This window comes from Temnothorax longispinosus, chromosome 1, assembly GCF_030848805.1.
Source record: "Temnothorax longispinosus isolate EJ_2023e chromosome 1, Tlon_JGU_v1, whole genome shotgun sequence".
NCBI classification, from domain to species: domain Eukaryota; kingdom Metazoa; phylum Arthropoda; class Insecta; order Hymenoptera; family Formicidae; genus Temnothorax; species Temnothorax longispinosus.
The window spans coordinates 26,453,498-26,476,070 of record NC_092358.1 but is presented as its reverse complement, the minus strand read 5'-3'; the positions used below and the strand labels follow the sequence as shown (position 1 = coordinate 26,476,070).

General features: G+C 35.2%; 2 protein-coding genes across 4 annotated transcripts; one reads left to right on the top strand and one right to left on the bottom strand.

Moving 5' to 3' along the window:
• Window positions 1–716: 716 nt before the first annotated feature.
• LOC139821647 (ceramide phosphoethanolamine synthase-like) lies at window positions 717–4,638 on the top strand. Its single transcript, XM_071792853.1, has 3 exons — window positions 717–1,047; window positions 1,314–1,544; window positions 2,772–4,638. The coding sequence occupies exon 3, from the start codon at window positions 3,301–3,303 to the stop codon at window positions 4,363–4,365; it is 1,065 nt and encodes a 354-aa protein (XP_071648954.1). The 5' UTR covers window positions 717–1,047; window positions 1,314–1,544; window positions 2,772–3,300; the 3' UTR covers window positions 4,366–4,638.
• LOC139821494 (uncharacterized) lies at window positions 1,551–19,705 on the bottom strand. Of its 3 annotated transcripts, none has more exons than XM_071792560.1 (12): window positions 15,653–19,703; window positions 15,382–15,591; window positions 14,475–14,665; window positions 13,822–13,907; window positions 13,557–13,655; window positions 12,841–13,068; window positions 12,539–12,750; window positions 11,502–11,608; window positions 9,203–9,682; window positions 8,033–8,752; window positions 7,376–7,609; window positions 1,551–2,649 (listed from the first exon to the last, which is right to left on the bottom strand). In XM_071792560.1, exons 2-12 carry the CDS (start codon window positions 15,459–15,461, stop codon window positions 2,609–2,611), a joined length of 2,478 nt encoding a protein of 825 aa, XP_071648661.1. In that variant the 5' UTR covers window positions 15,462–15,591; window positions 15,653–19,703; the 3' UTR covers window positions 1,551–2,608. The 3 variants fall into 3 exon arrangements, with proteins under 3 accessions (XP_071648661.1, XP_071648652.1, XP_071648642.1); XM_071792551.1 differs by lacking the exon at window positions 1,551–2,649 and having other exon boundaries at window positions 6,472–7,609; window positions 8,033–8,057; window positions 8,088–8,752; window positions 15,653–19,705; XM_071792541.1 differs by lacking the exon at window positions 1,551–2,649 and having other exon boundaries at window positions 6,475–7,609; window positions 15,653–19,699.
• Window positions 19,706–22,573: the final 2,868 nt, after the last annotated feature.

Below are 22,573 nucleotides of genomic sequence, written 5' to 3'. Positions count from 1 at the left end.
GACTTCTTCAGTTTCTTTTTTGGCAAAGAATTCCAAATCTGTTCCATTGATATCTTCAACACCAGAAGAACCAGAAGAAATTATGTAGATCTTATCTTTGTAGGACAGAAATTTTAATGAATGTCTATACTGTAATAACAGTTTTGTGTATACGACAATCAAGCTTTTAAAACAAGTATTACTGCATAAAACTGCTGATATAGTTCTGAAATAAGATTTTGCGTGGGGGGATGTTCCTGTAAAAATGATAGATATTATTAAATCAAATTAGTATAAATTTTAAAACTAACATTTTGTAAGACTTGATTACAACGTCCATTAATACACGTATATGTAAATGGTGTGAAAACTTTAAAACAGGCTGCTATAAGAAAATCGCAATTAAATATATTCGTTGAATTAATAAAGAGCTTTATAATTAAATTCCTTAAGAAAAATATATACTTCAATATTCACAAATATTACTTATGTATCATACCTTGTCGTAGTTGGCATTGTAAGCTTTTGACAACGACCGGGGGACAAGAAACTGAAGCAACGTACTATCTACCAGAATAAATAAGTCATTATCAGACGCGTCGTGAACAAGATTTAGGATAGTTGATTTTAAAAAATGGGCATATATTTATAATCACTATATTTTGAAACAATAATGCATACTGTGTATAACGTGCATCACATATAACATACGCGTGGAGTGTAGAATTGCAAATAAACTTCTGCGTCAGGATATAAAAATTGTTGCTGCATTCAGAACTACTTATGATGATAAAAAAGTAAATATTGACGCACGTGTAAAATAACAATGGCAAGAGCCATCTACCGTGCAAGTGTCATCTCACATCTGGTGTCATCAACCCTGCTGTTGTTTGTACACATTAGACCTAGGTACTTCCATACTATTGATATGCAGTTGCATTTACGTCCATTTTATTCGTACAATATATACCTTCCTATTTTAAGTAATACACACAAATATAACTGCTCTTACATCAAAGCTGTTTTAAACTCTTCCAAAGATGTTTCGGCTGCTTTTCTCCAAGCCGGGTAAGGTTATGTTATTCAATCAATATATTTATTTCGTTAAATCAAGCTGCTTCAATTTTTATATTGTGTGAATTATTGGGGTACATCAATGAATAACAATTATCTAACTGCCATTTCGGATGAAAGGCAGTTTGCAATTTGACAATTCGTTTCAATCAACTTGTACGGTTTAATTTAAAAAAATACATATGCATGAAAGTCCTATTTGATTTGCAGTTCAAAAGCTGTGAGAAATCAGTCACTAATCGAGTAATTTTATTAATTAGGATACAGCACGTGGCGGGAGGATAAGCCTGATATTGATGCCTACTCGTCGACATAATTTTTTTACAATGCGCATCATTCGCTTGTGTTCGACATGCAACGTTGATGACTGCCATTACTGCCAATACTCAAAAACAAAGATCATATTATTTATTTATTGGAGTTATAGATCTTGCTAGACCTTGGTTCTGGTTGGCGATACAGGTTGTGATAAAAGCACACACGTTCCTCAGGTAAAATTTAAGCATACAGCACATTTCTTGGTTGAGATAATGAAGAGCCTATGTAGCATTTGTATTGCATTCACTATATCTACATACAAGTCTTAATTCCTACAACTATGGATATTAATAATCGCTAATGTCAGTGTTTAGTAACTACATGAGTTTAATATCTTGTCGAAAGAGATGGTAATTGAGAAAGAGATAGCGGCAAGGGATAATGATTCCTTTACTTAAATTATAAAACTATTTTTCAGTTATATCTCGGATACTAACACATTCTAGATACTCGATATCGTAGTTGCTATGTTCTACTCGTGCTAATTGCAATCACAGATATAATGAGTATGCCGAAAATATTTAAATCTAGATAATACATACTGTTGGAAACTATTCAACGGCAGGACGATTTATATATTAGAAGAATACATAATATATTGGAAAACGTGCAACATCTACCACATTAAACTCTGAGCGTGGAAAAAAACCGTTTTAAATTTTAAGAAAAAAGTTTTTATTCTCATGAATTATTTATACGTTGTGGAAATGAAATTCTTATTCTCTTGTGGCTTGCATTCTGTTCTAAATATGGCAAATAGTGATATCCATAGCATTTTCCATTACACATACGACCTTCATATCCGACTAACTAAATTCAACGCAGCACAGATATAAATAGAATTCTGCGCAAAAGAGAATACGGTCTACTAGAATTTAACTGACTAAAAAGTTCGAATATTTGGCCGTAGGGAATGTAGGGATGCTCTTCAAGGAGTCGAGGGAAGTAAGAAAGACGGCGAATAAAGACGTGTTATTCTTCTCGTGTTTGTTTTATCTCTGAATAATATATATACGAGGTTCGTTTTCTATAAACGTTTAACAGTTCAGTATATTCCGTGTTAACGTCCGTCACAATCCGTCGGATTGGATTAAAGTTAATCGCGGATCAAGCTCTGATCTTGACCTATATTGAACGTAGTGAAACCTGTAATCGATGAATAACGCGACCGACCACCTGTCTCCTCCGTTTAATGTGACCCGCGACTTCGTGGATTGGCTATCGCGGGAGGAAAAGATTATCGGAACACATGTGCATGTCCAGTTGTCTTGCCCCTATCTGAAATAGACCGAAAATAACATGGTGTTTTAATCTGATACGAGAAAGATAGCGGCGAGCTAATGATAAACTTATAATTGCCAGTTGCGGCTTGAAATGTAACGTATTACAAAATATTTCAGAATACGCGTCAGCGACACAATAGAGAGGATGGGATTTGTCTCTGTATCCAGCGGCAGAAATGTGTATCCGGTTTCGATGACAGTTTAACGTCAGCGACGTAATTTTTACAAGGCGTTGCCAGTTATTGGTACAGCGTGCGGTCATTACGACGAAAAAAACAGTTTTTCTAAAGCTGCTAAAGAGGAAGAATGAAAAGAACCATTGAAAAGAATATTATAGCGGTTAATCAATGAGGCAACACTATACAAAAGTATACGTCTTGACAAGATTTTTGTGACACATAAAACATAAATCGAATTTATGGCACGCCGGTAACGCTTAATTAATAAGGATAACAATCGGCCGCAATGGGATGTGTCATCTCTTTTAATTAGATGAGAAATAATTAGACAATAATAAGTCACTGATTAAACGAATAATTATAACAAATGACTTAGATGAATAAACAAACAAAAGAAGAATATTATATATTATAGAAGGAAAAATAAAAAACGAGGAGCGAAACGATTCAACCTTGGATCTCGGAAGATGTACTCGTTCATCAGTAAGACATGTCTGGCGTTTCTATTCCTGCTGTACTTCGTCGGCATGGATTTGCTACTCTATTTCCGAGTGCAGGACTACGATGTGCGTCCACCCATGAACGACACGCGAGCTTCGCCGTATTATTCGCCAATCTTGTGCGACCTGAATCCGATTTGCACCGTGACGGTGAAGGCCATGACGTTGGACCATCCTAATCACTACATCCTGAGTCCCCTGGCATCCCTGACGGATTATTTGCTGGGCATCAGTCGTTCCTGGACGTGGCTGACGCCAAACGCCATCAGTTTTTCTCACGTAATGGTGGCTATAATCGGTGCCCGGTACGTCACACGGAGTTCCCTGTGTCACAGACGAGTGGGTGTCGTTCTGTTCCAAGTCAGAGCCTGGTTGGATAATCTGGACGGCCACGTTGCCAGGACGAGGCTCAACGTCAAGGGCGAAAGATCGGACGTTGGCTCTATCGGTTATCTTGTGGATGGCATCTGCGATGCTCTCGGCTGCGTCGCTCTCGCGGTCGGGGTATTCTTTTTTCTGAAACGCAACTCTAATCACCGCGCTGGCTACGAGCGACTGCCCATACGAACGTTATCATCGTCATCGTCATCCCACAGTTCTGTTTCTTCTACGTCATTCTGGAGATCACCTCTGTACAACATGCTAATGGTGGGCCTCCACTTTTGCCTGACGAGTATCGCTTGGAACCGGTACATATCCGTGTACCAGGATCTTCTGGAGTCTGACGTCTCTTCGATGATCAGCCGAGAGGATCTCTACGATAGGCAGACTATCGTCTTCCGAAGTTCCTCTTTCTGGACTATCGCTCTCGCGTGGAAGATCTTCAACTTTCACGCGATGATGGACTATATGCTTCTGGCAATATTTCTGGATCGCATTTGGGAATACGTCCGATTTGCGTGGTGGCAACTACCGACGGTTTTGTTTCTGCTTATTCTTATCAGCGAAATCCACTACACGTACACTTACATGAAAATATTGTCGGTGAACGAGAGCCTGCGGTTCTCTTTGTACGCACTTCCTGATTCATAGCAGTCGGTTCCTTCTTAACGTTTTTTTATGTTAAAGTGCGTATTTATATATAATTCTAGTAATGGATGTTCGGTAACACTTATTTCTTTAAACCATTTTAAGTATCTATTTTTTAAAATATGATTATGTGATTATTATATTAATAATCATATTATCATATAAATTTTAATTAAAAATAAAAATTAAATGCAGCAAATTAAGATACAGTAAATTAAAAATTATAAATTAAGAATCTCATATTATTTTATTTTATTTTATATATAATGAACGTAAGTGAAGCAATCTCGTGTTATTTTGATATTATATTAATAATAAAATGCATAATAAAAATATACATACATATATGTATAGGTATACGTATAAGTATATACATTAAAGTATGATATAATATACGTATCTAATATATATGTAACTATATATTTTATATATAATTAAGATAAATTTTTAATGTATATATGAACGTAAGCTTTTTTATATATGTGGTATATAAAAAACATATTATTACAAGTTGCTTGTATTCTTAAATCTCAAATAATGAAACTTTTAGATGTATGATGTCTTGACAAAATAGCATGAAAAATATTCTAACGTGGAACAGTGGAAGCCAAAATCTGTAAAATAATTATACTCGACGCGTTCTAATGTTTTTTTTTGTAATCGCTGCGACACAAGACAACTCGCGTTATATCTACGTCGAAGTAGATCAGTTATTGACTGCAGTTAGGTATTTTTATCTAATCCAGTGCCAAGTATGTTACCTAATCGCAATACGAATATAACGAACGTGCGCAAAAACCTATTACGTGCACGTAAGATGAAAAACCGTAAGCCTCGTAATACTTCGGATAACGTGCCAATAAATTGTGTTCGATATAATAAGGTTTCGTCAAATTTTGTAACGCTGTAGCTTGTATTATTTTTATAACAGAAATGTGTAATAAAATATTTTTTATATAAATGATTCATCTCTGAAATACTTGTTTTATCGGTTCACTTCTCACTCGAAAATGAATCTTACAGTGTAATAATATTTTTTAGAATTATATAAATAAATTTTTCCTGTACACGTTATATAATAATAATAAATATTATTTTATGATAACACGCTCACACATATCATTAGATAATATTAATTTACTAATACAAATAAATGTTCTTTTTTTTTACGTATGATAATACGTATGTTGTAATACTTGTCATTGAACTTAATTTTTTATATCGTATTACATAATGCACAATAAAATCTAATGTGTCTTGAAGCGAATTAATATCGTGTTATACGCGTATTAAATTATATTTTTCATTTATCTTTTAAAATTGTCATGAAAATTAAAATTACGTCACTTGTATCATAAGCACAGATGCTTACATATGTTTAAAAATACCTGTAATCAGGCCATTTATCTACAAATTATTCACTATATTATCAATTAACTTTATAAATAGCTTTCACTACTAAATAATTTTTAAAATTGAATTCCAGATTCATTAAATACAATCGTCCTAATCATCAAAAACATTTACGTTTTGATTTATTGACTCAATATTTTTGTCAACATTTAAATAATTCTTTTGGTCAACATTTTTATTTTACACGCTCTGAGCACGTACTTTAATAATAATTACGAAATCTCGGGGATTTTAAAAAAATTGTTCGACAGGGTAAGTTGAAAGCAATCGACAGGTTGTTCGTGTTTTTCGGGAAGTTGAACATGTGTGCGACAGTTGCTATCCATCTGTTTTGGATTGGAAATTATCCATTTTCCATCTGTCTTGAATTATTCACGATTTATGCGAGTAATTCAAGAAAGATTTCAAACCTAGCAGATGCAATGATTTATTTCGATGATTTATTTTGTGCAAATTTCATAATTTGTCAGAAGAGAAATTAAAGAAAGCTTGTTTTGATTTAGAGTATTTAGACTTTAGTCTGCAAATTTATATAGAAAATTCATCTAAAGATATAGATAGCGTGGAATTATTTAACGAATTGCAAACATATAAAATAATACAAAAAAACTCATCGAATCCGTTTAAAAAAATTTAGATTATATTATTAAAAATATCTTACAGTTATCATATCCTATTTTGTTTATACTTTTAAGAATTTTTTTAACATTGCTGATAACTGTTGGATTTAGAGAAAGAAATGTTTTGAAATTAAAATTGATAACGAATTATCTGCGATCTTCTATGACCGATCTCAGGACCGATTAATCGAATTAGGACTTTTAGCTATAGAACATGAACTTTGTAAAAGTTTAGATTTATTTGATATTGTACGCTACTTAGCTATATATAGTAAGAAGTCTAGAAGAGTTCAATGGGGGTAATAAAGAAATGCTTTCGTTTTTGTTTCTTCGTGCAACTTTTTAGGTATGTACATATATTTACGAAACACATACTTGGTATGTATAAATGTATATATATTCATTGTACTTGGAAGAACACAGAAGTATTATTAGGCTATCAAGATTCAGCTCGAACGTACCGTAATTTTTTTCTACATTGATTATTCTATATTTATTATTTTGTCGTCTCGTTTTTGCATACATCGACGCAAGGGCGCACAAAGAGTCGAGTTTCTCAATCATCGTAGCAGTAAAACTCGTAGAAATCACAGTTCGGGTAGTTGATCACGCCGTCAGCCTCGTTATAATAGGCGATTTTTGGCGATCGTTTGGTATGGTTTGGTACATATACCAAAGTTGCTATCCGTGGCTGATATTGGTTCTGGTGCAGTTTGGTACCCTTTGATTGCTTATACCAGAGTCACGCCAAAAATTGCCTAATGTCATCGACGATGTCGAGTCCGACGGCATATGATGGTCATGATCATGGTGGAATGGGTGAAATCTAACTGGTTGACTACTTCCTACTGCTTTCAGATGACTGCGCATCCACTGGAATGCTTCACCTTTTATCCTTCCACCGTGATCATGATGATGAGATGAGTGATTGTTCGACGGCGGCACAGGATTCAAGTTTACGTTAAAATCATTGGTATTACCGCAGAAACTTGAGAGTGTCGAGTAAGATTGCTCCTGTTGGCCGCTTTGAGGACTGTGTTGCTGCTCGAGAGTCGTCAAACAGGTCGCACTCTGATGCAGCAGATGTTGAGGATACTGTTGTGTTTGCTGGTTGTCCTGCGGGCTAGGTTGCTGAGTAGTCAGGGACGTGGAGGGATGTAAATTATGCGTGTATTCTTGGTGCTGCGGAGTGCTTACTGAGTCTTGTTCGAGATCTTGAGATTACAAAATAGAGGGTTAAAATTGATGTACAATCTTTATTTATAGGGGCAATGAAAAATTAATGATCAAAAGTCTTTTATCACTCTTAATTTTTCTATTGTTTTAATCGTTATACCTATCTATGTCTGATTGTGTATAAATTATATACGATAATATTTAAGAGTAAAATATCTCTATGGAAATAATGATCCTTCATTTCTTTCTCCTTCTAGAAAAAAAGTAGCATTCGGTAAAAATTTAATAGTTTATAATTTGTAAGAAAAAAATATATAGAAACTTAAATACCATTACTGAATCCAAAACTTGTTTTAGACGATCTATATATTTTAGAGACTTTATCTACAGCTTCATTCATTTTAATTCACTCATCTCCAAACGCAAGTTAATTTCAAGATATAATTATTTGTGAGACTCACCATACTGATAGAACATATCCGGACTTTGGTAAGCGCTATCCTCATAGGCCGGACTATTGAAGCTCTGTGGTGTATACGGCGAGGGTAAAGGGTAATGGCAGTTATTATTCAGATCAGTCACGTAACCCGAGTTGGGACTGTCGGCGTAATCAATATCGGGTGTCTTCTTGGTTCTATCACGGTAAAAAGACGGGCTCGGGCTGTGATTGTCCAGATCATTAATCGTAACAGGCGTCGACACAGAAGCGCTCAGCGGATTTCCTGGATTCGAGCAGGACGACTGTTGCTGCGGGCTGTTTTGCTGAGTAGTCAGGGACGTGAAAGGATGCGTGTCTTGTTGTGATTTTAACAATAATGCATCGTCGACGTTTAACGTCGTCGATGATGTCGAGTCCGACGGCATATGATGGCCATGACGATGATTAGATGAGTAATAACTTGGCGGCGGCACACGATTCAAATTCACGTTAAACTCATTGGTGTTATCGCAGAAACTCGAGGGTGTCGAGTAAGACTGCTCCTGTTGGCCGTTCTGAGGACTGTATTGCTGCTCGAGAGTCGTCAAACAGGTCGCACTCTGATGCAGCAGATGTTGAGGATACTGTTGTGTATGCTGGTTGTCCTGTGGGCTAGGTTGCTGAGTAGTCAAGGACGTGGAGGGATGTAAATCATGCGTGTCTTCTTGGTGCTGCAGAGTGCTTACTGAGTCTTGTTCGAGATCTTGAAATTACAAAATAGAGGGTTAAAATTGATATATAATCCTTATTTATAGGGATAATGAAATATTAACGTCCAAATGTCTTTCATCACTCCTAATAGACATTTTTATATTGTAATCGTTATATTTATCTACGTCTGATCGTGTATAAATTTTATACGATAATATTTCAAAGTAAAATATCTCTATGGAAATTACTCCTTCCTCCTTCCAAAAAAATAGCCTCCGCAAAACGATCCCTCTTTCTATTTATTATATTGTATATTTTAGTATAATAGTTTATAATTTGTAAGAAAAAAAATATGGAAACTTAGATACACCATTACTAAATCCAAAGTCTGTTTTAGACAATCTATATCTATATTTTAGGGACTTTACTTATCAATTTATTAGTTTTAATTCGCTCATCTCTAATATGAATTTTCAAGATATAAATCCATTGTCAGACTCACCACTGTACTGGTAGGTCAAATTCGGACTGTAGTAAAGGTCGTTCTCGTGCGCTGCACCATTGATGCAGTATGACGCATACGGCAAACACGACAAGTAGTGGCTGTGATTGGTCGCACTCGCCATGTACTCCGAGTTTAGACAATCGGAACTATCGGCGTAATCGGTATTGGATGGCTCCTTGGTTCTATAGTAAGGAGGCGGGTTCGGCCTGTGATTGTCCAGATCTCCAATCCTGACGGGCGTCGACACAGAAGCGCTCGGCGAGTTTCCTAAATTCGAGCAGGGCGACTGTTGCTCGCAGACCATGATCAGGCCCGGGTTCTCGATGGCCGTCAAAACATTGTTTAAGAACACAATGCAAGGCGGACTCGAGCTTCGCGAATTTTTTATGATCGCCATGTACGACTGCATCCACACCCATCCGCCATTTTTCGTTAAAAATCTATACGTCTTCGTTGTCATCTGACCTTTGCGTAACACTGTTAATAGTGCAAAATGTTCACTTTTAGCGAAGAATTATCTTTGCGTTTTATATCTTAAAAGTATGCAATGTATATAATTTATCGCATTATAATAATGAATAATAAATTAACATTTAACAAAGTTTTATAAGATTGATGCACGAGAAAACTAAATGTCATCGTTAGTTTGATGCTGTTATCTTTGATGATGACGCTAGGATTAAGAATGAGCGAAAATTAAAGTTATGTGAAACTGAAAGAAACAATGTTCATCATTCAAAAATGAGTGTCTTTTGTTTTCTTCTAAAAAAATTTTATCTGTAGTAGCTATGGCGTTACCGTCAACACGTGTAATCACGAAAATCATGTCGCGCAACTTCTCTCCAACACAGACATTAGGGATATTATGTCAGGCACCTTTCAAGTCGCGCTCGTCTGTTGAAAAAGTGATATCAGTAACAGCTTCATAACTCGTTCACTTCTCTCGCTAAAGCTCCCTCTCTTCTATCCACTTGCCATTCTTATCGCCACTCTCTCTCGTAAGAGCGACGATAAGTTAAGGGGTTAGTCTACCCTAGATCGGGCAGAAACAGGCGAATTTTCAGGAATTAATTTCAGACAAAATATCGGTGATACATGAATGATTTTTTTTCATTATCTTTATTAGGGTTTCAAGAACATGTACAAATTTTTTGGTGTAAAAAAATTTTAAAATGGCGATGAGGCACTTTTTCGCGCGCAATTATGCTTTTCAGACGGTGTACATGGTTTCTGAAATGTGGGTGGTCTGAAAAAAAAAATATATGGTCATTAACTATATTGTATTGTCTTCGGAATGACTGAGCTTTTTTTCTCTCCTCGTTTTTGGCGTCAAGAAAAAAATTCTTGAATTTTTCACTGCATTTTTGAAAAATTCAGGAGTTTTTTTCTTGACGCCAAAAACGAGGAGAGAAAAAAAGCTCCGTCATTCCGAAGGCAATACAATATAGTTAATAACTATATTTTTTTTTTCAGACCACTCACATTTCAGAAACCATGTACACCGCGTGAAAAGCATAATTGCGCGCGAAGGAGTGCCTCATCGCTATTTTGAAATTTTTTTACACCAAAAAATTTGTACATGTTCTTGAAACCCTAATAAAGATAATAAAAAAAAAATCATTCATGTATCACCGATATTTTGTCTAAAATTAATTCCTGAAAATTTGCTTGTTTCTGCCCGATCTATAGGGTAGACTAACTCCTTAAGCAGCATCAGCTACTCTCAGTCCACAAAGAACTTATCCTCATCGACATATTGTGTCGTTTGAAAGGATCCGCGATCAATCCGTCGATCAACGGAAAATATTTTTGAGTTATATTATTGTGTTATATTATTCAGACAGAAATAAATGATCTTTAAACCGGGAAAACACGAGCGAAAATATAAAAGTATAATCTGCGAAAAGCAGAGAGACGCTGTGGCGGGGTAATCGCACGTAAAAGAAAAAGTCGGATGAAACCTTATATTATATCAATAAATATTTTTTCGACAAAGATAACAATGTTAATATATAAAACGAAACATTACACCAAGCTTACAAGATACATCTGCAATTTGTTAAAATATAGATAACCGCGCGAGAGAGAAAGAATCGAACTAAATTAAATTGTTTAAACAAACATAAATAAATTTACGAGTATATAGCTTAAATTGGTAAGAAAAAATAAATTTAACATTGTATGCTTTGCCACTAAACAGATTGCTGTAAATGACAACGTATATTAGGATATCAATGAAATTACTTTATTCGTCCGATAATGAATTGCATCTAATAACACATAATGAAATACTTACGAACATGATGAGCATGTCTCAGCTCCAGAACGTCGCATGTATGCACGTAGCAATATAAATTTTTCTCAATTAGTTCCTGTGGATCGTAACCTGTTAATTCAGTTACTCTGTAACAATAGGCAATAAGACATTAATATACGCATCGGCATGATACAGATGATACTATACATTTTTCTCCGCTCGCGCTCTAGCAAATTACTTTCTACGTTTTGCCCAAGGCGCACTTAATTTTATCCCGCGTACATCAAAGGACTTATATATCATATTTTCTCTAAAGAGAATCATTAAAATTTTCTCTGAAAAATATATTTTTATTTAAATTAAATATTTTTTTTATTGCCGTTTCAATGCAATTTTGACATAAAGGGGTGCGCATATTAATGTATAAAATGCCACCGCATTATTCCCCGTGTAATTTGCAATTAATGACAGATACAAAAGCGATGATGCGTAGCTCCGTGTGAGAGCAATCGACTTATAGTAAACGGGTCTTTAAGGGGATCCTAAAGTCGTCTGTAATACCGACATTTGTTTTGGCGTCAACTTGCCAAAACATTCGCTTTATATAAAAATTCTACAATGTATTGTTACAAAAAGACTGTGGCGTGAACAGCAGATTATATCTAAAAATACGATACCGTAGTCAGAATTAGGTTTAGACTCTAAAAACAAAAAAGTTATCTGTGAAAAAAGATTATTGCAAACGTGCACTAGCACTAGTGCCGCGTGATATGCGGGAACTAATTTGCAATAATGCTTTTTCACAAATAACTTTTTTGTTTAGAGTCTAAACCTAATTCTGACAACGGTATTGTATTTTTGGATGTAATCCGCTGTCCACGCCACAGTCTTTTTGTAACAATACATTGTAGAATTTTTATATAAAGCGAATGTTTTGCCAAGTTGACGCCAAAACAAATGTCGGTATTACAGACGACTTTAGAATCCTCTTAAATGTTTATAAGAAAATATTGCAAGAAATTTATATGTATAATTAATGTATATATATGTATATGAATATATTGGCAACATTTTACCTTGAATCGAAGTACATGAGCTTCAGATCGAGTGAAGCTCGGAACATGAACATGTTGTGATGCATTTCAATCTCGTATAATTTTTTTTTCATTTCACTCGACGATAACGGGATAGAATGGCCGACCGCCATTAAGACATTATTTTCACAGTCCTGATATTGGAATCCGATGGAAGTCTTCCTGCGTTTTACATAGCCGGTACAATGTATGACCTTAAACATCGAATCAAGTGTGTGCTATCGCCGAGGATTTTTTTCTATAATAACGGATTTTTTTATGAAAATTTGTTTTTTCTTGTTTACCTTGTATCCTTCCGTGACAAGACCCGCTTTATTTTTCGGTAGGATGCACTTCATTCTCAAGGGGAAGGAAACTGCTCGCTCGAAATCACATTTCAGCACGTCATTCATATCGCAGTGATCTTCTGGATGAATGTATTGGAAAATGTTACTTCCCGTTAATTCCAGCTGCACATCATATACAAACAGTTTTTTCTGTTGTTTCTGTTGTTTCTGTCGTTTCTGTTGTTTCTGTAAATAGTCTCTGGATTATCGGAATTCCATTATCTGACCTAGCAACGTAAATAATGGCTACGTTTACACCCTGAAATTAGGCCGCGGCCTGTACCTCAAATTCGACCTAAATTATTTAGCCCGCCTGCTGTAAACAGTTGATAAACGACCGGACCTGGCTTCAGATCAGGCCGCGTATTTTAGTGACCCGACCTGAAATCGACCGTTATCATTTGCGATATAAACGCGCGATCAAGCGCGACGCGTCCTAAAAGCTTCATTTGCTTGTTCGGATTCGCTGCAATTCAGGGCGATCCCAAATACGATCCCGTCAATTTTTAGGTTTCTTTCGGTGTAAACGAATGATGACTAGACCTACTTTGGGTCACAATATAGGTCAGGCCGCGATCAGGTCGCTGGGTGTAAACGTAGCCATTACATATTTAGAGTAGTTGAACTGTTCAAATATAATTGTGTAAGTAAATGTTAAGTATCTTTTTTCCTACCTGCGACGAACCTAAGTGAAAGCTAGCTGTTCCGCTTATGTATAGAATTTTTCCGTCCGATGCCACGATGAAGATAAAACCAGTCCCTGCGTCCAGTGCCTGCAGTGATAGTATCAGAAATAGTATGTTATCATAACGTTAATTCATGACTCACATAAATTCAATAGATCTTTTTGAATTAATTTTCTGCAAGTAAAAGATTGTATTCTAGACTTGTATTTGTCTTATTAATCGGTGAAAGTATAAATGACGATCGGTCCCTCACTTGTAAGTGATGCAAACCCAGTTCCTTGATGGTGATCTCTAAGGGATTGTTGGGCGGTGGCGCGGCACTCCATTCATTTCTGAGTCCTGAAAAAAAACTTAATTAAATCAATCTTCTGCTTTTAATATCAAATGCATATGCTTGTTTAAAAATGTATATTTTTTCTCGGTAAAACGTATTGATTATATTGCCTCTGACGCATGGCAAACACGTCATGTATAAATCAATTTTTGCAGAATTTACAACGTTCAAATTATCATCAATAACAATTTCTAGAAATAATTGACGTCCCATAAATAAGGGTTTCATTTTTTTGCACATACAGATGTTTAACTTTAAAATTTAAAATCTGAAAATGTTTCAATATTTATGCCTTATATAAAATACAGAAAAAAATAATAAAAGATAAAACAAAACACAGAAGCTACAGTGATACTCCGATCTTTTTCTTATTTATCCGATATGAATGTTGTCTTGACAATGTTTCATGCACTATAGGTCATAGATAATTATATCTACAATCACGTATCTATAATTTCTGCCGATAAGTATACTGTTATTTATTAATTATTATTCTATATATCGATTAATATTTAAAAAAAGGTTATAACAAATAAAAACAAGATTTATCAAATGGCCGGCATATTCGTTACCATGAGGAAAGACGGCTCTCATCTTGAGATAACTTGTGGTCAGTCTGATGACGCTGGCCTTGTCCAGTTGTGTAGTAATGGCAGCTGGAAGTGGTAGCAGCTCCTTTAGCTCCGAAAATTCCTGCTTCTCCTTAACGCGGCGCGACCGCGCTGCGTTTTTGCTTTTTTCTTTTACCATAATTTCATGCTGTCTGCAAACAAAAAGAATAAAATTTATTAGAATATAATTTTATTAAAATCTTATTAGAGTAATGTAATAAAGGGGAGACTGGGGCTATCTCGACACTATTTTTTCAAAGGCAATTTTTAATATTTAATTACAATTTTTAGGCAAATTTAATGGTATATATTTAAAGAGTGTTCCTTCAGGTACAAAATTGATTCAGAAAGTTTTGCTGTACGTCGCTTTGTTTTGCCGCCAGGAAAGGAAAAGTGACGCAAAGAGAAATTTTCAAATTGAAAAATGCCGGGGCACACACACACACACACACACACACACAAACTCAACACTGACGCGACATTTTGTGCGACGCGACGCTTGAAACACGTGGTCCGCATTATTGCAAGTTGATTTTTATGGAATAAGGATGAAAATTATTCACGATTTTTATTTATTATTTAAATATGTGCCAAAAAATTATATATAAAGAGCTTATAGATTAATAAAATTTATATTGCATTGGTATTAACGATCGGAGATTTTGTTTGAAATGTGAAATATATTCAAAAAAATTTTTCTAATTTAATTATATGTATATTTATATAACAATATTAACATATTAGATATGATGGTATAAGGAGAAGAATTACTATTAAAGCGTATATATCCAAGTAATTTAATACCAAATGATCTGAAATAATTTTCACCCGTTTGCTAAACCAATATATTCTCCTTGTTTTATCTTACCTTTCCTCATCCCAATCGACACTGCTTCCCGATGAGTTAGGTGAGCTGTGAGAACCATATTCCGTATCTTGATCATCCATTGCCCTTGTGAGTAAAGACGAACGCTCAATTCAGTCGTACAGTCGACACCACTCGCGCTATTGCTAAACTTAAACTTCACTGTAGCAGGTGGATGTGCCGGTCTCATTCTCTTATTCTTACTGTACGGATCTGTAAAAACGACAAAGTTGCACTAATACAGTAACAGGCGAAAGCACTAACATTCACTTACTTAAACGAGGGAAATGGTTAAGCTCCATTGGTCAGACACAGGCGTAGGTGGAGAATTCCTCAATAGGGTGCATATAAAAGAAGGAGTCCCCTCAGAAAAATTCAAAGAACAGATAAATCCGAAGTACCTGACCGTGGACCTAGCAAGAGACACTTAGAGACTTGTGAAGACCTGGGCTGTCTCATCTCGTTGAATCACGCAGACGCACGCTGATTCGCGGATACTTATTAATTAATTTCACATTATTTATTGCCATAATCACAAAAATGATGCAGGACTTTTCTATTCAGTTTCACCCGTTCTACCTGCCCACGGCGAGTGTCACACCTATTATTAGAGAAATAACTAGGAAAAAAGAAAATGTTATTAATTAGAAAATTATTAACATTTTTATACATGTGATTATAAAATTGTTTCTTATTGATACGTCTTTAATAAAATCTTTTTTTATATTCGCAATTGCACATTAGCCGAATATCAGTAATATAGAGACTGATATGCATCAGTTCATATAAAATTTAATTAATTTTAATCAATATTCATAAAAATAATTTTGTAAAAATTTTGTTTATATAATTTTGCCATGCTTACGAATCAAGAAGGATAATACGTTATCAGAAAGATAAGTTTGCTCTATTGCCTTTATTGTGCGCTCTTTACACTTGTTATTCAGCGGCAAGTGTAAGCGCGCAGCGAGGGACAGACAGCACTGTTTATTAGCTCAATCAGCTACCTACTTGCAAGATATGTTATACATGAGTTGCACAGATGTGCTGCATGTTGGGCCTGGTTGCTTCCAATTTACACCTGTGTGACACTGAAGCAAGAGGAAAATCGGTCACAAATCTCGTGAAAATGTTGAGGCAGTGGATCATCGGAAGTGGAGAGAAAGACCCAAATTAGACAGTTACCCTGTAACTTATTGTTATTTTTATCGCGGCATTTCTTATGCGAGGAGAGAAGTAAATAACGACGGCGCAATCGTTGAAGAGGCGTATTATGCAAATCGTGCGGGATGGCGATTCGAGCCGGAGATTTTTCGATGCACAGGACGGAGAACACTCCGTACGTCAATGTACGTCAGGGTAGTTTTCGCGCAGATACGCGTGAGAGAGAGAGTATCCATGTACGCTCGCGAAACAAGTAAAGATAATATTACCTGAGATTTGAACACGTGGCCGGCCAGTAAGTCGTTTTCGTATCGTAATATCATCGCATGAACGAACGTAGGATTTCTCCCTATCTTAGGCAGTTTGGCAGTTTCAATAGAAACTTAAAAAAAGTATAATCTATATTTTTACATAATTATTATCGTGATGTCTAACAATTCTATACAATATATATGTAAACAAATTAATTAATTAAAGCCAGGCTGTGTGTGACGCCTGATTGTTATTATTAGCTAAATTAGCATCTATTATTTGTATTAGAAATAATAAGAATGTAAAATTAATAATATATATATGATAGATTAATAGAAATTTCATTTTTACATTAATGGAAGTACGCGCTTGATGCATAATAAAATAAAATACTCTAATAATAAAATATTCCAACCGAAACACATAACAAAATATGAGAGTTTCTACAGTTCGAATGCAACGGACGAAACGTTTTCGACAATATTTTTTGTTAAGTTTTTGCAAAAGATAAAATAGAATACTACGAAAGAAGATGACAGGAAAAAGAAAGGCAAATACTATATCTTAAAAGAAAATACTGTTTTGTACTGTCAAATTTCAAACGTTATTCTACCTAAAAAATTACTGGACACAGCTGGAAACGTTTCCCCTTACTTATTCATGCACCTCTATAATTAATCGTTGAATGGAAGTTTTTCGAAACCATCAATCTATTATTACATATGTAACATTTTTACAAAAGCAAGGGTGGAAGAGGGTGGACAGGTTGGAAGAGGAGAACCATTGGTTGGAGAAAAGAGAATGGAGAGGGAGAAATTAAAACCCATATATCCGCAGAAGTAGAAGGGATACACAATTATACGTGTGAGTAGTCGATAGGTCGTAGGCTGCGCCAATGAGATGCAAGATGAGGCTTTATCTCGGCATACCTCGAAGTACCTCACATATATCAGACCGAAGAAGGAATGATGACGAAACAGAAATGAGGACGAGGAAGCGTTCGGGCGAGAGCAAAAGATCGTTTATTCCGCGCCGCGATTCGACGTCTCCCAAAACCTAAGATAGAACCTTTCAGTCATTTTCTTACAATAAATTATTGTTGTTCCTCAAAATGACATGTCGTATAGTAATAGAAACTTTTCTTTTAACAATAATATGTCACTTTGATTTACTTCTCAAGCTGAAGAGCATTAATACGATACTTTAAAACGCTCGAAAATTTACTTGCCACTTCTTGAATTAGAGTTTTCTCCTTTTCTCTATTGTAATACTTATTTGATTTAAATCAAACTTTGGTACCTATCCTCTTCTAAAAAGGGCATGTCGTAGGTATTGTCGTTTTTCCGCGATGCCGATTGGTTCTCTCGTTGCGCTTGCTTCATGAGCGACTGTCATGGCATAATTTATGTCCTTACAATTCGGCGATGCGATTAGACAGCGTGGCGTGACAGGCGTATAGTTCTTAGAAACATGCTGCCAGATGTTAGGCTTTATTATTTTTCGGACGGCACAGCTGGTCCTTGAGTTTTTCCCAGAAGATTCTCCCATTGGAAAATTCTTGATAAGAACGTTGTAGCCGAAGTAGCTTATAGTTCAGATTCAGCGGTAATAGAGAATAGCGAGTTTCTCCGAAATGAATCCTTTCTAGTCAAGTTTGACGCGTGACGCACGAGTAAATTTCTTTCTTACGTTTATACATCGTCTTGCTAATATTCTCTTAAGGCAGATTTTTTAAAGGAGCATACCCGTTTGAAAATTTCAAAAAATTGATTTTCCTTTTTTTGCATATTTTCATAACTTAACATTTCAAAAACAGTATAAAATAAGTCTGATATATGTAGAAATTCAAAGAATTATCGAAGTTACAGAATTTTCAACGAAAGGGTTCAGACAGCTCGGCGCGGCTCGGCAACACTTTAAATGCGTTTTTCTCAAAATAACTTTTTTCTTTACGGTTTTCCTCTTGCTTTAGTGTCACACAGGTGTTAGTTGGAAGCAACCGATAGGCACAACATGCAGCACATATGTGCAACTCATGTAACATATGTGCTTGCAAGTAGGCAGCTGATTGAGCTAATATAATAAACACACTTGCCGCTGAATGGCAAGTGTAAAGAGCGCACAATAAAGGCAATAGAGCAAACTTATCTTTCTGATAACGTATTATCCTTCTTGATTCGTAAGCATGGCAAAATTATATAAACAAAATTTTTACAAGATTATTTTTATGAATATTGATTAAAATTAATTAAATTGTATATGAACTGATGCATATCAGTCTCTATAGTGTTACGCCCGTGCTGAGACGCCCGATACACGAGTCGGACGTGAAGTGAGAAGCGACCCGTGGCAACGGTTGTTTACGAGCGACGCTTGTCAGATTTGAATCTGGGCTGCCGTGCCGAGCGAACGTGTCTGCCCTGACGCTGTATTTTCGTAATAATAAACGAGTTTCCTAAATCAGAGTCCTTCCTTGCTTCCCGCGAGCCGCGAGTGGTTGAGTGAGTGAGAGTGGTGCGTAACTGACGGCCGAGCGTAACAATACTGATATTCGGCTAATGTGCAATTGCGAATACGAAAAAGAATTTTATTAAAGACGTCTCAATAAGAAACAATTTCATAATCACATGTATAAAAATGTTAATTTCATGCGCAAATTATTCAAAATAATTGCTGCTTGGTTCCTTAAATAAGCTCCACGTCCAAAAAATCTAGTTTACCTAAATCTATACAAATTTATTAAATTATATTTGGATTGGAACGCTGCGAGTTAAAAAATACACGTTATTTTTGCACGTTTTGTAGTCACATAAATAAAATACATGCATATTTTAAAATGGAAATCTTTAGTCTGGGAAAGGGTACTTCTAAAATTTTCGTTGATCTGTGTGAATAAAAACTTACATCATATGATAAATTCTTACATGAATTCTTACATTGAATAATCTCAAAAAAAACTCAAATTCTATATCTAATAATATTATATAAATATATATCTATAATTAATACTATGAAATTAAATTTAAAAAATCGTTTATATTCGACAGTTTATATATATTTTCAACAAAATCTCCAATCGTTAATACAATATTAATTTCATTTTAACATACATATATATAAACTCTCGTGTATAATTTTTTGACGCATATTTAATCGTGAATAATGTTCATCCTTTAATTATTCAATTTCGTGCAGCAATGCACCACGTGTTTCGAGTTTCGAGCCTCGCATTACAAAACGGAAAATTCCACCCCGACGCGATAAAGGCCTGCAATTTTCCCGTAGTGAAACGAGCGCGAACGAATATTTGAGCGCGGTTTTTGCGAATGCGCGAAAAAAAGGATAATTAATATTAATGCACATTACCTTGGAAATATCTTCTGATAGCGGAACAATGCACCCGCAAATTCGGTGCGATGTTACGTAAGCTTCCGTTTTGGCATTTTCCTAACAATCGATGTTTGGAATTATTTATTATAAAGTTACCGCGTTCATGAACTATGTTTCATAAATGAAAAAAGATTGAAGCTTTGAGAAAAAACGCGAAGAAGGCTGAATAAGATGCGACGGCTTTACGATACGAAACGGCCGACGGGGCACACGTGCAAATGGTTTCTTTTGCAAGAAAACGTGAATATAAAAGCAAGGAAAAACGAATCTAATTGAAAAAAATAGACCTAATATAACATTTGTAATAAACGTGAGTGAAATTGCATACATCCTGTGCGTCAGTATTTGTTAACTCGCATCTGATTTCTCGACATTTGATATGCGGCTTTGCTCGCGACGTTATCATTCCCAGCTATAATATCCGTGAAATCTCGATTATAATTCAGGCGAACAGCGATGCTTTATTAATTGATTTTGCGTAATTTTTTAAAATGAGTAATGCATAAAGATATTTATTATTATTTAGTGGGTATTGAAAGAATTTAAGTATGTGTTAATATTTGTCCTCTAATATGTATAGGTATATCTTTCTTTCTCTCTTTATAAAGTTGCTGCAATAACTTATAATATATATTTCTAGATTTTTTATTAAAATTGCGTTAAAGACGAGAATCTCTCATCTCTTGTCTAAACTTATAAATGCCTTTATGAAGATAAGATTACTTCTTCACGTAGAGAACTTTTTGTTATATTTTACCCTTAAATTCACTACAAACTTGAGACAACTTGGCAACTAAGGAATTTTTAAAATATACAAAAGACATTTTACAAACAACGTGATAAAAATTACCAAGCAGATTGGTAAATTTTGAAAAATTATTGAAATTTTCTAGATATATTTTAATAAAATTAATCAAACATATTTTATATTTTAATATGTAATAGATATTAATATTTTTTATTATGATGGATATTAATCAAAATAGCTCGCATAAAATTCTTGGTGGAACATGTTGTCCCACAACTACCATGATTTCAGGGTAAATTTTAAGAGAAAATTCTCTCCGTGTTCCTAATTTAAACATTTTTTTCTTTAATCTAACATTTCTAAGGTAATGCGTATAATTTAACATCCAGTTATCATCTTTTTCGCGTATTCGCAGAAACCGCGCTCAAACATTCGTTTACGTTTCTTTACCGGGAAAATTACAGGCCATTGCGTCGGGGCCGTCGGGGGCGAACAGGGCCATTTTGTCGTGCGACGGTCGAAACACGTGCGCATTACTGCAAGGAATTGATCTTTGTAGAATAATTAGAGGATAAAAATTATTCACGATTATTACTTATTATTTAAATATGCGTCAAAAAATTATGTACGAGAGCTTATAAATTAATTAAATTTATGTTGCATTGGGAGGTTATAGGAGCTATATTCTTATATAGTTTATAAACGTTCACAATGCTTTGTCTACTTTGAACAATAAACTATAAAATATTTCAATGGTAACATCCTTTATTTGCTCGTACGGGTTTTTCGATTCTCTTATAGTTTTTACGAATTTTCTAATTTATTTTATGTTTCTCTTACACATTAATTCAATCAATCAATATCTTTATTACTTTAGCTTATGCCGAAAAGTGGATCTTACAAAGTAATTGTTATTTAACAAACTCCTGTTTGGAATTATTTATTCCAATAAAATACGTACTTTCATTTCTCGAAACTCGGAACAGCCGGTCTGCGTCCATAATTTTCCGTCAACGTCATCCTGCACGCATTCTTCTTACCATTTTATCACTATTAATTGAACTCCGACACCACGTAGATCACTCACAATATTTTGCACATATCGCCGATCATGTTGAAACTGCTCAAACATCAGTTTTAAGCACGCGTACGTTATTAAGAAACTACTTTAACGATCAGCCATTATCGCGAATTTCAAATTGCCTGAGCGGACGCGCGCGAGTCATTTTGATAAAAGGAATCAATCAATGTCCTATCAATATTGCACAGAAATTTAAAAGGATTTGATTCGCCGCAATCGATTAGAGATTAAGAGAATACACGCACATGTCACAGATTAAAAATCTATTTTAAGAGATATTAGCAAGACGACGTACGAGTATAAACGTAGCAAAGAGATTGTTCGCGCGTCGCGCGTCAAACTCGACTAAAGATGGTTAATTCCGAAGAGACTCGCTATTGCGCTTGCCGCTGAATCCGTGCTGTGGAATATAACACCTTTATTTTGAGCCCCACTCTCGCAGAAAAGAAAATCTAGAATTCTCAAAAAGAGGGAGAGATAAAAACCCAAGGACTGCGGCAATAACCTGACCGCATCACGTACAACAACACTGTATAGAGACGCCAAGCTGTCTCGTTAAT

Bases quoted from the DNA above. Each gene is read 5' to 3' on its own strand.
- LOC139821647 (XM_071792853.1), top strand. From the start codon at position 3,301: ATGTACTCGTTCATCAGTAAGACATGTCTGGCGTTTCTATTCCTGCTG.
- LOC139821494 (XM_071792541.1), bottom strand. From the start codon at position 15,461: ATGGATGATCAAGATACGGAATATGGTTCTCACAGCTCACCTAACTCA. The intron at 13,069-13,556 runs GTAGGAAAAAAG...GACTATTTACAG, and splicing joins TTCACTTAGGTTCGTCGCAG to AAACAACAGAAACGACAGAA. The intron at 7,610-8,032 runs GTGAGTCTCACA...TGTAATCTCAAG, and splicing joins GGATATGTTCTATCAGTATG to ATCTCGAACAAGACTCAGTA.